At 41.3% G+C, this 15386-nt stretch overlaps 1 protein-coding gene across 1 annotated transcript; it reads left to right on the forward strand.

Annotated features, from left to right (window-relative positions):
• Positions 1-956: 956 nt before the first annotated feature.
• Positions 957-8390, forward strand: elm (calcineurin like EF-hand protein 1 elm). Its single transcript, XM_073960218.1, has 3 exons — positions 957-1177; positions 6930-7193; positions 7270-8390. Exons 1-3 carry the CDS (start codon positions 1111-1113, stop codon positions 7506-7508), a joined length of 570 nt encoding a protein of 189 aa, XP_073816319.1. The 5' UTR covers positions 957-1110; the 3' UTR covers positions 7509-8390.
• Positions 8391-15386: the final 6996 nt, after the last annotated feature.

The raw sequence follows: 15386 nt of genomic DNA on the forward strand, positions 1-15386 counted from the left end.
CTATGGACAGGTGCAAATCTCGGGAACTGGAACAAAATGTTCTTTTAAATTACATTTTTTTCTCTAAACAGACCCTTTGAAAAAACGGGTTGTCAAGATTCTAAAGGCCTTGGTACGTAAGCTGCCTCGCCTGCTTGCCTGGCTTTCCTGCTTCATTTCTGATATAACAAAAATAAAAGAATAAAGAAGGCCTAGCCAATTTCGAACTAGTTTGCCCTTCTCTTCTTTATTATTTTATCAGAAGCAACCCAGGCAAGGCAGCTTATGTACCTAGGCCTTAAGGGCCATATCTCCGGATCCAGAGAAGAATGTATTACAACATATACCACAATTTCGAAAAGGATAAAATGTGAGCTACAATATGGCATTAGATGAGCCCGCATAATGGGCCCATTTCCGACTTTTTGAGGTTTTTATGAAAAAATCCGGGTTCAAAAATTAGTTTTTGGGCTATATCACCTGGCAATAACAACCCAGTAATATGATCACTTGTTGAATAGGTATTTCCATAAGCTTTCCAATGATACCCATTGATATCCGGATCAGTAGAGCCGGATCTAACCCGGGTTTTGTACCCGGATTTTCGGGTCCAATAACCGGATCCGTTCCCCAAGAAAATTATACACAATAGCTTCGTTCCAGTACTTTTTTAATGATAAAAGTGTCAAAAGAGCAATCTGTTGAAAATGAGTCCAACACACACATTTTTTTAGTTCTGGAACGAGCTAATATCTTCCTCTAGAAACAATTTCAAAAAATCGGGGAGTTTTTACTAAACCAGAGTTAAGCCTTAATTTTCTTCTCACTTCTTAATTTTTTCACACTTTCAAGAAATGCGAAAAAACTAATTTCGGACAAACTCAAAAAGTTTTTTATTTTTTTCCGTGACACCCACTTTAATACACAGTGAAATTACATATCAACTTACTGTGGCAACACTACAAACAAATGTCATTACTTGTCAATTGCCATTTATTAATAACAGCTGTTCACTTGTATTGTAGAATTTATAAAATTGTCTGGCTACGTACGAGATACTACTTTTGTTTTATTCCAATTCCAAAGAAACGATAAGTTAAAGTGGTGTATCAATAAAAGGAGAACTTCATTATGGGTAACAAGTCATCACTGTTGTTGCGTCCTGAGGAAATTGCTCAGATTCAAGAGGAGACTGGATGTAAGTATGAACAACAATTGTCATTAATCCAAGGCAGGCACTTCAAGTAACCTTCATTTGGGTGGTTCTTGGAACTTGTGTCTTCCATAATTACTAAGTTTATTGTATGGTGTTGACTTTACTGAATAATTTACGATATGGATAATAATGTGACGACGAGTGTTTGTGTGTGCGCGGACCGAGTGAATGTTTTTTTTTTTCTATTTATCAGACATAATTGTTTATTGACTTTGTTTATTATCTTTCAACTAATAAATATATTTTATTGGTAGTGTATTTTGACCATGATGTATGCACAATGCTATATACATATCAATAATACATATTGTATGTCCACTTTGTTGGTTGCTAATTGTTCATATAGCAAGGTAATGGAATTTAAATTTTGCAATTAATAACAGTCAGGAAGGGGGTCACAGAAGCGATTGTGATATGAGGGAAATGGAAAATATGAATACGAATAGATAGCCTATGTGATAGTACAGCAGTGGTCATCAGAATATCAGTGATATAGGTTTTGTCAAGATCTCTAAAAGATAAGATAATCCTCTGGATAACTAGAATGAAAAAACAATTCTGGAACACTTATAATTGTGTCTTATATGACCATAAATTCATCTAAATCCAAGAATTATTAAAAAATTAAAAATAATATTTAGTTTTCCCAAATTTGTGTAACGGATTTCTGCCGCTAATACCCAGAGGAGCATACTTATTCGCGGAACAGGACCAAACGACCGTTGTCCAAATCTCAATCAGACTTGCAACCTATCTCTTCCACATCCACTGAAGTCAAGTAATTATATGGTATAATCGCCCGAATTTCATTCTTTGTGTGTAGTGTTAAATATTGCCTCACTTGATCTAAACGTAGAATTGTTGGACTATATGGAGAATGGAACAAATGGGTAGTATCGTGAGCACATTGTGCAGAGTTGTGCAGAATAGAACGTGTATGTCGCAGAAGTTTTCAGCTTATTTTCCGCTATTCATTTCGTTCAAAGACGAACAGCACATGACGATGCTAAATCAATTTGTGAATGTGACACAGTTTAATTTCATTGATCTGTAATGATGACATCATTTTCAAAACCTAATTGCATATTTCAAGTGGAAAAAATTTCATTTCCAGAGCTAATTCTTAACGAAACACTTGATGAAATAGTTACAGCCAGTAGTTAAAAACACATACACAACATACACACAAACTCATCATTATCATTATATCTGTCATTCATTGTTAGGAAATCGTATGTGGTTGTAGTATTTACATTTGATGTTTAACCGTCTCCCAAGTGTTTGTTCCCTTTATTGCTGTAATGAAAGTTTGCCATTGTGCCTAGTGTGATCTTGAATATCTTTAGTAAATAACTTTGTTGTTTGTTTCTTCCACTTCATAATGTTTAATATGTATAGCAATGAAGAAAAATCGTCGTCGGCATTTTTATAGAATGAAAAAATAGTAGCCTCCTTCTACTTCCAACAAGTATTTATTTATTTTTTTTTTTGAAATTTTAAACGAATTCTGTCATAGATAAGAATCGATTGAATGGTGGTAGCCGATAAGAAGTACTAATTATTTAATAACTTTAGTGAAATGGAAAATAATGACTAAGGTGATATACAGTGGGGTACAATGTTCACATTGAGAGGGGAGGAGTAGTAAAGGGGATGGTAAACAATTGAAAACTTACAACACTTGATTTAAATTGTTGTATTATAAATCGGGAAATTTTTCGCTAAGAAGGAATTAAACGGTTGGAATGTGTCTGTCTGTTAGTAATCTTTGGTAGATATGATTAGTAGTAGCGTGTCCCAGTAATCTTTAAACACTTGCTAGGCCTTGTTAACAAATTATTTGTTTGGAAGAAGTAAAGTTTCTAAAAATAGAATTAACGCTGTGGTATAAGATGTAACAAATCCACTATAAGCTGCAAATTTTATTTACAACACCAACAATATATCCCGGAATGCCTACCCCGAGCTTTTTTGGTCCGTGTCGGGATAGAGAAGAGCCCCGGGCCATGGAGTCATGGATCTGTTCCGTTTGTCAGATCCGCATCTACCACATGTCAACATCGGTGAAATGTAATGGATGTGGGAAATGGGTGCACTTCTGAGGCTGCTCCGGTCTTATCCGCCTCCATGACTACGAGATACTCCCCACCCCCCGCTGTCTCCCCAATAACCACAAACGCAGAATCCTACACCTCATACTATTTTTCAGTGTCTCTGAAATGCATCGTCCATGCAATTCAATTGCAATGGTCTCCACAACAAAGTTATAGAAATTATAGACTTTATGAGTACAATCCTAAGGCAGCGGGTTCTCTCGTACCGAACTTACCCGGTACCATACAACATCCGTGTAGCGCCCACCACAATTTAATTGGAATGGAATCAGAGGTAAGAACAAGGAAAGTACAGGAAACCAAGCTCAAAGACAACTACATCTTTCAGCGTTGTGGAAGTGGGGCACTAGGTTTCCTATTACACCAGTCTGTCCTATTACACCTATCTCGCTTGAGCCTGGCTTTAAAGGCCCGTACATGGAATCTATGCTCGTAGCAGTCAGGCGTGGAACTTCCGAGGTAGAGTTGTTTAACGTATACATCCCGCCGATAAATAGCTGAACTCCACGCTGTAGTCTAAATATTAGCCCGCTGTACGAAAATCATAAGTGACTGGGGACTTTAATGCTCATCATGAGTTGTGACATTCGGTCCTCGGCAATGACCAGAGGGTATAATGCTGTCTGAGCAGTTTGATAGCTCGGCATTTTGCACGGTCAAAAGGACGCCAATACCATAACTAGCGAAGAGTGTCACAGTTCGCCAGATATAACCATCGAGTCACCTGGTCTAAGTCTGGCAAACCGTCGTTTCTATCAGCAGGTCGCCGTACTTTCATCAGTCATGGTAAAGTTATTTAGCCAGGTTTCAGAAAGTTCAGCAGTCACCGCTTCAGAGATCTGCCTAACCCCCATCGATGTTTGGGTAGCAGAGAGGACGTTCGGTGATACCATCGCTGCTACCTGCTGGTTGTATACCAGAAGTGAGGCCAAACTTCCCGGCAGATGCGACGTGGGTGTGATGAGCTTCGTCGTGCCAACCGCAGTGTCTCCAGAGTCAGGGAGTTGACACTGGAAGTTAACAGGTTGGTCGGTAAGCAGTTTGTCGCACACGCCGGAACCGGGAGTGAAAGTCGAAGAGAAGAGTACTATAATAAAAGATGTTGGAAATTTCATCAAAAACGCTAAATTATCCGGGAGTTGGGCATCTCACCAAAGTTGTCCACCTGACGCTAGTCACCCAAACCGACCACGAAGTCTGGAAAATGGGCAGTGTGGATACTAAAACCAGGCGAGGATGCCAGCAAAGGTAAATTGTACAGGCCGATTTCGGTTTTGTCGCTCGTAGCTCAGACTCTGGAGGCTCTGGAGGGCAGTACTCAAACACAACAGGGCGTACGATAGGGGAATGATACTGTCGAGAACTCCACGCTGTTTTAGGACATTGAACAGACTACCCTCCGGTAGATGGAACAGTATTCAAACCTCTCACAACGTCTCTTCATGTCATCGTTGGACCATCTGCATGAGGAGTCGAAGATTCTTCTAGTACGGTAAAACAATGGCATATTTTCGTTGCAGTACTTAATCGGATGTTACCATCTGGGGGGAATCCTAGGCATGTCAGGAGACATCTTCATGATTTAGAGAGAGAAATGTCCAACGATATAAGAGAGGACCCCTTGACATGCATGCATATCAAGCAGGCTTGGATAGCATTACCACAGATGCAGTCGCAGATACCATAAACTATCGCGTCCTCTGAGAATGTCGCTCATAGCTGAGGAGCGTCAACCGTCTAAATTCCTATAGGGCAAAAATTAATGATACAAAACATCTGCGCAGCATGCGGCACAGGCACAAGCAACCACATTCCAGACCATAAAATAATATTATATGTTGTTATAACAACAGTTTGGGGACTTTGAGCAGACCCTCTTCGGTCTAGTAATGTAATGTTCGGTGTAATTTTGGGTATACAACCACCCGAAACATGGGCTGTGGGTTTAAGAATTTCTTTCCTAGAACATCAAAAAGACTGCGCAGATCACTGAAGCGTCAGTTGGCGAACTCTATGAACCTTTGCCAATTGGCTTTTGCATGTTTAAGGGAAACATTGCATTAAGAGGTTGTTAAATCGGAAGGTCTCTTGATGGAGATAAGTATCTAACCTGCCACAGCAGGCATTTCTGGACATTCCAAGATAGTTTGAGTATTGTGTAAATGTATGCATGTTATTGGCCGGCCAGCAATCATCCTAAAAAATTACCAACAAAATTAATGGTGACCTATTTTAAATCAAAATTTTAACGATAATTTTTTTTAATTTTTGACCAATGGCTGGATTCGCTGTGTAATGGCTTATGTGCCATTAGAGGAAATTAACCCAGCAAAATGTTTGCCTCCAAAGATGCAGTTAAATGATATGTACAAGTGATCTGGATGTGCATCAAATTATGCATTTTCACTGATGATTTTTACAAGAGCGTGACTACTGAAAGATGCACTCCAAAGCACTGCATTTTAACTAACCCTTTGGCACTGCATTTTAACTAACCCTTTTGCACTGCATTTTAACTGACCCTCTGGCACTGCATTTTAACTGACCCTTTGGTATTGCATTTTAACTAACCCTTTGGGGTAGAATAGGAGGCAGTTCAAAGCACGTGTTTGGTACAGGCATTCTGCGGAAATTGTGCAAGCCATTACAAAATATGCCAGAACAAATAAAATGCATTTATTATTTGTGCAAAACAAAAATATTAACAACTTTATTACATTAACACAAATTATGAAAATTCTCCATTGAATTCAATCGCAAACATGCGTGTTTCCTCCGCTTGCATTTCTTCCAAGCTGAACTGTTTTTGCTTCATTTGCTAAATGGGTTGTCTTCCCATCACCAGTTAAGATTTCGACACGTACTCCAACAGCACTCCATTCGGAAATTTTCTTCTGGTGAGTTGCCGGAAAAATGTTCACAAATTAAATATTATTTAAATATTAAATATTATTTAGTTTGTATTAACAAATGTTTGGACATGTTAACACGCTTATCTCTTTTTGGAAAATGAAAGCCGCTGCCTGTAGAGATGTACAATCTGATTTATGTACATATAGGGATCTCTAACAACTGCTAATAAAATGTAGCGAACGGAGTGCCTTTTTCACGACTCCGTTTGGACTGCATCCGGATGCTGTTAAATTGTGAGGAATTGGAGTGCCTTTTTCACGACTCCGTTGAACTGCATCCGGATGTTGTTAAAATGTGACAAGTGGATGTGATTCTTTGGATTGCATCCAAATGCGGTTAAAATGTGAGGACTGGAGTGCCTTTTTCACGACTCCAGTTGAACTGCATCAAAACATGCCGTGACAGAACTAGTCCACATTGCACTACTTCCAATTTATTTTGCTGGGTAATCATCCCGTTTATCATTTATCACCTTTGAAAAAGTCGCTAGTATGATAATGTACCAACTGGACATTGTCCGATGAATTACGTCATTGAGCACTATTTTTGAAAGCAATATCGAAGTTAGTGGTTAAAAATGCCGATAAATCCATAGTCTATTCAATAAATTTATTACGGTGACAAATATATACATATGTAACTACATATACATACTATACTTTCCGTCTATGTTCAAATCTTTACCTAATCTTTTGCGAATTTTGCAGTTACACCCAATCAAATCGAACGTTTGTATTCTCGCTTCACCTCTTTGGATCGTGGTGATTGTGGTACTTTGTCACGTGATGATTTTCTGCGTATTCCTGAATTGGCCATTAATCCATTGTGCGAACGTATTGTTCATGCCTTTTTTGCCGATAGTACCGATGATCGCGTTAACTTCCGTCAATTCATGAATGTTTTGGCTCACTTCCGGCCAACTAAGGATAAAAAGGAAAACAAACTAAACTCGAGAGAAGACAAATTGAAATGTAAGTATTGACTAACAACAATTTCTAACAATTTCTCCCTCTAATTAAAGCTTCCCTTATTTCCTTCCCCCCCTAGTCGCCTTTAAAATGTACGATTTGGATGATGATGGTGTCATTAGCCGCGATGAATTGTTGAGCATTTTGCACATGATGGTCGGTGCCAACATTAGCCAAGATCAATTGGTTAGCATTGCTGAACGTACAATTTTGGAAGCTGATTTATGTTGTCAGGGTAAAATCTCCTTTGAAGATTTCTGTAAAGCTTTGGAACGTACAGATGTTGAACAAAAGATGTCAATTCGTTTCTTGAACTAAAAACAAACTGGGGATAACAGTCTACATAGCAAAATGTAGACAAATTCTTTTATTGGCTTAGTGTTTTAACAGCGTTCATACAATGCCATCATTGTATGTAAAATGTACTTTATTTTATTGCACATACCCACACACATATAGCAAAAAATGAAACAAAGTATTATCAAGAATAGTTAAATGTCTCCTTTATTTCATAACATTTTTTAAACGTATCATTGTTGGTTTGTCTTTTTTAGTACATATTTTATTTATTTCTATTTTTCCCTATCAAACAAATTGTATCCATTCCGTGTGCTTTAGTGTCAATAACTTATCGCAGAAAATAGCAATTAAAGAAAAGAAAATAAAGCTTCGTTCCCGTACTTTTTAATGGTAAAACTCGTAAAAGAGAGAACTGCAAAAAATTTGTTCTTACACACAAGTTTTTTGAAATAGTTCGGGAACGCAAAAATGGGAAATACGTCAAAAAAACTGGAACAAATGTCAAAGTCGGCGTATCAGCCAATCAGACGCCGGCAACCATGTTACTATTTTTTTACTTGCCCAAATTTGTCGTGTAAAAAGTTTTTAAAGAGAGCGTCATTCAGCGCCATTTTTGTTTAAAGAGAAGTGAACATTTTACAACTTTCTTGTGTACGGGAACGCTTTTTCGAGTAAAATGTGTAAAAGTCGTAAAAATTGTAAAAACTTTTTAGTTCTGGAACACAGCTTAAATTATGTAACTGTAATTTAATTACTGTTTTTACAGTTAATATGGCTTTTAACAAAAATAAAAAATTATTTATAGCAACAAGTAACAAAAATCAGGCTAGAAATAGGAATTTTGTTAAAAAAAAAAATAAAATAAAATAATATTTATTATGTACTTAACATTGCCAGAAATTAATGTGTTTTTAGAAGTGGAGTATACTTTTAGGCGCAATCATAACATTGACGAAGTGGATGAGTCTTAAGAATATTTGTTCGAGCTACGTAGAGCTGTAGAATTAGGCTTACTTCCTTATCGTCAGATGCTTTGCAAATGTCCGAAAATGTCTGGTAGGTGAAAATATATTTATTACTTTTAAGAATAGGTTTGGATATGTGCAACATAACTACTTTACCTCAATCTGATTTGGCCATAAACCAATACGACGTAGATATGTTGTATTAGAAGGCACAAATGCCAGATTCGATACGTTCCCTGTAATTTACAACATTAGTATACTACCGCGACCAAAGTAGTGCCTGAACGGAAGGTGTTCGCTCTCTAAAATGTATCTATAGCTCCTCCATATGGCTTTGAAGTCCACCTGTTGATGCAACGCCTATTTGAGTACGATATCAACAACCGCTTGACATACGAGACTTCCCTGCAGTCCCCCAACAACAGCCGCAAACGCATCACTTAACTCCAGCCGTTGTTGTTCCAATCCCTGGCAATGCATCCTGTTTGCAATTGAATTGCAATGAACACCGAGGTAAGATCAAGAAAATATTGGATTTCAAGAGTCGGAGGAATATCATGGTCGCGGCGGTGCAGGAAACCATGCTCCACAACAACTACAGCTTACAGCGCTGTGATGATTATAACGTAGTAAAAAAGGATCGCACCAGAATTGGAGGTGGGTGATTAGTTTTCCTATTGCACCAGTCTGTTTAATAAAGACCTATCTCGCTTGAGCCTAATGACCCGTATAGGCATAGCAGTCAGGTGTGGAACTGCCGAGATAGAGTTGCTTAACGTAAACATCCAACCATAAATAGATGTACTCCAGCTTATCCCCCACTTCCAATTCTGGTGCGATTCTTCACCTGTAGCTGCTGTAAGCTGCAGTTGTTGTTGAGCATGGAAGGTCATAACCGTCTGGACTTGGGGGATTTTAATGCACATCATGAGTTATGGCATTCGGTCCCCGGAAACGACCAGAGGGGTACAGTACAGGCTGAGCAGATTGGTAGCTCTACGTTTTGCACGGTCTATGAGGACGCCCCTACCAGATTTAGCGGAGAGTATCACAGTTTGCCAGTCAAAACCGTAGTGTCACCTAACTGCCTTCGTTTCTTTTGGATTATACCATCTCCCTATAATTATCTCCATCAGCAGATTGTCGATTTCATCACCTCTGAACGCCGCACTTTCATCAATCATGGCCTAGTTTCAGAGAGTTCACTAATCCCCTCTTCAGAGATCTGCCCAACCCTTCTGATGGTCGGGTAGAAGAAAGAACGTTTTGAGACATTATCACTACTGTAGACGCTCGCAATATACCATTACTGTTGCGTATCCCCGTTAGTTCTCGTGTCTGGACCGGCTATATGAACGGTCGCGGATTCTCAACCCTTTTGACACCATAAAGACACAACAAGTAAAACAAAACTTCTTAATATATGGACTAAACACACACACACACACCATGTGACAGAACAACTAATGTGTCCAGGGATCCATACCTTTGGTCCCTTCTCTTTACCCTCCCCTTCGAATACACCAAGTGAGACCAAATGAGCTTTGTTGGGCAGTGACCCCAGAGTCAGGGAGCTGACACTGGAATTTAAAAGGTTGGTCTTCTAGAAAAATCGGAACAAGTGGCTAAATCATCTGAATAGTTGCAGCATTGGACCCGCAATAAGTGAATTGTAGGCAAAGGTTAAGCCATCCTCGAACCATGGAAAGAAGGAAGATAGGGCGGTCACGTATGGCGACGTTAAGCTGATTGATCCGAAGAGGTGCGCAAGTTATTTTAATCGATAATTGGTCGAGGACCCCAGGAGTGAGAGGGCTAAGAGAAGGGTACCACGTCCCATTAAGGCACAACGTCGCATTAGGATACAACGTCGCATTAGATCCACCAGTAGAGTATCTTACTAAAGTTCTCCACCTTGCGCAAGTCACCCACGTCTTTTCCGATGTCTGGAAAAGGAGAACCGTACGGACCAATTTCGCCTTTGTCTCGAGGCTTTAGTCCTCCTCAGCATCAGAAATAGCTATCCAGTTGCCGGTCAACAGTATGGGTTTCGTAATAAGCACAGCATGACAACAGAGCTGCACGCCATATCCACACATATTAGTCGAGGACTCCAATCAGAGCAAGCCGTGTGATAGAACAGTAATATTGGCGCTTGACTTACCTACCTCTACCTCTCCTGCCGCCACCTCCAGACGGCATTTAGATCGTAACGTATGCGGATGATAGCACGATCTTGGTGTTAGGTTCCTTTCCTGATGTCATTTGTGAAAAGCTGAACTTCTATTTGGCAGATCTTATCAGCTTTTTCCACGCGAGGTATATGCAAGTATCCACCGCTAAGGGCCTGTTTCACTATGTCGAAAGAAAATGAACACCTAAACTTTGGTTTGCATGGCAATATTGACTTTGTGTTTGCTATAAAACAACTACAACGTTTAAAAATCATGCACGAGTTTAGCTGTATTTCTTTCCTTTTCATTTTCGTTCGACATAGTGAAACAGGCTGTAAATCTACGGCCACTCTGTTCACCAAATGGAAAGCAGAGGTAAGAACAGAGTTGAATGTCGTAGTCGATGGCATTAGCCGACATATCGCATTATATGAGGTCAACAAGGTTTCTTTATATGCATCCCAAGTGATGCTGGCTAGAGACTTGAGTACCTTGTGTCTAAATCACAGCTTGTTGCAGATGGCTTATAAGTCAAGCGCTTTCGAATGTCAAGCGCCACCACCATCACTAAAGCCTCAAGATTCTGTTCGACAAAAGCCTCAAGAGTCTGGGCGACAAAGGCGAAATCGGTCTGTACGATTCACCTTTGCCTGCATCCTTTCCTCCTTGGCTCCTGTAGCGGGAACACCCTGTACATTTTTTAGAATTCGGGCTATATGTGGCTAGTGACAGCTTGAGAACTTTAGTTATATATTCAACTCCCTGTTCATTCTGCTGTTTTATCATTTCCATGGAGTTATCGTAACGGACGGACGGACAGGGCTAATTCAGTTATCTGGCCAAGGTTCCTCTATGCCCTACAGCCCTGGGCTGTAGACGTTCATGAAGAATGTGGGTTTAGCTGTGCAGGTAAAGAGATGCAGCGTATCGTGCTGTAGCATACAACGGCCATTAATTGGAAGGTGATATCATGGCACTCTGTATAAGTGAGAACACATAAACTACCGGCCTTAACTCTCGTCGGCTTGGGTTGAATTCGATGCTTCTGTGCCAGATCTTCATCTACATGTACCTACATATATTATTTTAAAAAAAGTCCCTCGGTATGAAATTGAGAAGAAAGAGGCTTGTATATTTTTCAATCATGGCTCATTATCGAAAAAACGAATTGGCTGTACTGCGTCTTATATGCCCACCAAGCCTGATCACAGGTTTTTATTCCATAGAGCCCAATACGAATTGAGACGACAGCACCGTCCGGATCTTAGTTTAGCTAAAACTACACTTTTTGCCTTGGCAGCTGGCGCCCAATGTACTGTCGTCCAGCGACTTGAGGACCTTTTTCCTACTTCTGGATTGCTCAAGTGAAGTCTTCTCTATGTCCTTAGACAGTTTAGCATGGTTGGCGATATCGGAGGCCTTTGATAGGTCAAGAGCCAGAATGACTGTTCGCTCGTACGGGCTGTTCTGGTTCAATCCTCCATTGATATGTGGACATGGCGTATAATGCTGTTGTAGTTGGGCAATTGCTTCTCATATGGTTATCTAAAGACAAATTGACACTTGTCAAATACTCAACTCCAGGTTCAGCCAGTGACTTAAACATTGAGATTCTGTGAGGGTCCAACATTTTGAATGGTTTTGTGTTTCGAATGACATCTGCAAATTCGCTTATCGCGAATTGTGGCGATCAGGGCAGACGAGAGGGCTGATATACGGCATATCACACTTCTCTTCCTCCTATCGCTCACAGGGTATTGTATAAACTGTCGGTTATAGCAAGACGCGTATCTATTCGGATCTGTCACGCCGATGAAAGTAACAGCCGGTGTGCATCCTTGTGGAGTGGAGTGGCTGTAACCTCATCCTTGTATTCTGGAGTGATTTATCCATTACCCACAATTTACTCAATCCTGTACCAATGGTTCATTGTTTCAGGTGGTCTAGCCACTTTTTACGGTTATGCTCGCAAACTAACCTATTGACTTCAAGAGTAAGTTCCCTAACTTTTGGGTATTATCCTCTCTGAAAAAAGCTAATGATGACATTGAAGTCCCCTAGCACCCCTAAATGCGAACTAATATGGAGCATATAACGCAGGCACAGGTATTCATAGGCGGCATATACACATTAAACAACTCTACCTCGGCAGTCCCACACTTTACTGCTACCCCCATACATTCCATGTATGGGTCACTGGACAGACTGGTGTACAGGCGATGGTGAGTTTTGTTTCCTGGATCGCGGCGACCATGATGTTTCTCCGACCCATAAAGTCTACAATATCGTTGACTTTGGTGAGGATACTGTGAAGCTGAACAACAACAAGGGGTGATAGCTGCTGCTTTTGTTGCTGTTGGAGAGAATACGACGACGATGAATTCGTCCACGAAGTAGGGAGATGTTGTGGCTCAACAAGCAGCAACATAACTCCTATCACAGTAGTCCTTGAACCGTCTAAAAGCGGAACAGCTTCGGAAGGAACAGATCTGCGGTCCAGGGGTTTTATCTATCCCGGGTCGGACCAAAGTGCTTGGAACTGACATTGCGGTCGCTCCCAAGACGACAAAAGAATACACGAACAGAAATATGTAATTGTTGTTCGTAGATAACTCCGAATAAATCTGGTTCACGGCACAGGCCGCCGTGGGGTTGTGCGATTTTGGTTGTTGTTGTAGCTGCGGCTGCCAAACCGGCCGAAACACTTTTGGTATCGTGTCAATCCGGTACGAAATAACCCGCTAACGTGGGTGCTTCTATTTGTTGTAACAACAAAGCTACTGAAGTTAGTTGAGCACGTTTGACAGGACAATTGAAAAGGTGCAGGGTATCGTGCGGGCCTGTGTCGCATGCTGGGCAGATCTTTGCCTTATAAGAATTTGCAGGCTGCACCATCCGTAGCGTAGTTGAGCCAAAACTTCTTTGGTTTGTCGTGGCAGCTGCCGCTCCTCAGCTACGATAGAAGATCGCATTCATATGATGGCTGTTTATGACATCTGCGGATGTATCTGTGTGAATACTATTCAAACCTGTTTGATAGGCTTTTTGATCTAAGGGTTCTCTCTTGTAACGTTTTACCTCTCTTTCTAGATCATGAAGATCTCTTCTGACATGTAGGGGTGGCGGGGTATTCTGACAGGTTTGAATATTTTTTTCATCGCAGCCTGTCGCAGATAGCTGTAGCATGAAGATTCTGTCGAATGTGACCCCATAGAATTTTTGGGTAGTTTGTGGTCGGAATTCTGCTACCATCGACCATTCAACTCTGATATCACCTCTGCCGTTCATGTGGTGAACAGAGTGCCCGCAGATTTAGTGGCGGATCAGTCAAATAGGAGTTAGGCCTTTCCACATGACATCTGGGAAGGTAGCCGACTCCAAGATCGTACAATCATCCGCATACTTTACGATCTCAATGCCGTCTAAGGGAGGGGGGATTGATGGCTTATAGCGACTTATACAAATGTGTGGAAATGGCGTGCAGCGCTGTTGACGTGTTGTGTTGCTTACGGATGATCGGAAACTGGATAGCTATTTCCGGCGATGGGGGGGGGGGGGGGGACTAAAGCCTCAAGGGTCTTCGCTACGAGCGACAAAGGAAAAATTGGTCTGTACGATTCACCCAGGACCACCCTGCCGTTTTCCAGACTTCGGGAAAGATGTGGATGGCTAGCGACAGGTTGAGAACTTTAATAAGATACTCTACTCCCGGCGCATTCAGCTGTTTCAGCACTACCATGTAGATGCCATCAGAGTCCAACGCTTTGCGTTTCTGATGACATTCGCAACATCATCCATTGTAAATTGTGGTGGTTCATCCTCGGCAGGATGACATCTAATGCGACGTAGTACCCTTCTTCTTCGTCACTCCCGGGGTTCTCGACCAACTGTCGATTGACATAACTTGCATACCTCTTCGGATCAGTCAGCGTAACGTCGCCAAACTCGACTTAGGTCCTATCCTTCGTCTTCCCAGGGTTCCGGAGTGATTTAACTGTTGCCCACAATTCACTTATTCCGGCTCCAATGCTGCAACTTTTAAGATGATTTAACCACTTGTACCACTTATGCGCACCGAACAACCTGTCAACTTCCAGTGGCACCTCCCTGACTCTGGGGTCACAGGGGTTGGCACGGCGAAGCTCATCACGCTCATTTGCTAATCCTGTCACCTCTGCTGGGAAGTTTTTCCTCACTTCGGGTATTCGACCAGCAGGTATATGACGTGCGCCTGCAGCAGTGATGATGTCTCGGAACGTCCTTTCTGCTAGCCTAAAATCGGAGGGGTGGGGCAGATCTCTGAAGCGGTGATTAGTGATCTCTCTGAAACTAGGCTGATTGGTGAAAGTGCTGCGTTCAGAGGTGATGAAATCGGGTGGTCTGCTGATGGATATAATTATGGGAAGATCGTCTGATCCTAAAGAAACCACGGGTTGCCAGGAGACGTCATTTGTCAGACCAGGTGACAAGATGGTTATGTCTGGTGAACTGTGACACTCACCGGAAATTCTGGTGGGGTCGTCCCCATTGACCTCGTTTTCGAGGACCGAATGCCACAAATCATGACAAACATTAAAGTCCCCCAAAAGAGTGATATTGTTGGATCTATAACCTGGAGTACAGCTATTTATCGGCGGGATGTATACGTTCAGCAAACTCTACCTCTTCCACACCTGACCGCTTCCCCCATACATTCCATGTACGGGTCATTAAAGCCAGGCTCAAGGGAGATAAGTCTGTATTGAACAGACTGGGGC

Source organism: Musca autumnalis, unplaced genomic scaffold, assembly GCF_047663935.1.
Source record: "Musca autumnalis isolate F117 unplaced genomic scaffold, ASM4766393v1 scaffold_1, whole genome shotgun sequence".
In the NCBI taxonomy this organism is placed as follows: domain Eukaryota; kingdom Metazoa; phylum Arthropoda; class Insecta; order Diptera; family Muscidae; genus Musca; species Musca autumnalis.

Bases quoted from the DNA above. Each gene is read 5' to 3' on its own strand.
- elm (XM_073960218.1), top strand. From the start codon at position 1,111: ATGGGTAACAAGTCATCACTGTTGTTGCGTCCTGAGGAAATTGCTCAG. The intron at 1,178-6,929 runs GTAAGTATGAAC...CGAATTTTGCAG, and splicing joins GATTCAAGAGGAGACTGGAT to TTACACCCAATCAAATCGAA. The intron at 7,194-7,269 runs GTAAGTATTGAC...TTCCCCCCCTAG, and splicing joins GAGAGAAGACAAATTGAAAT to TCGCCTTTAAAATGTACGAT.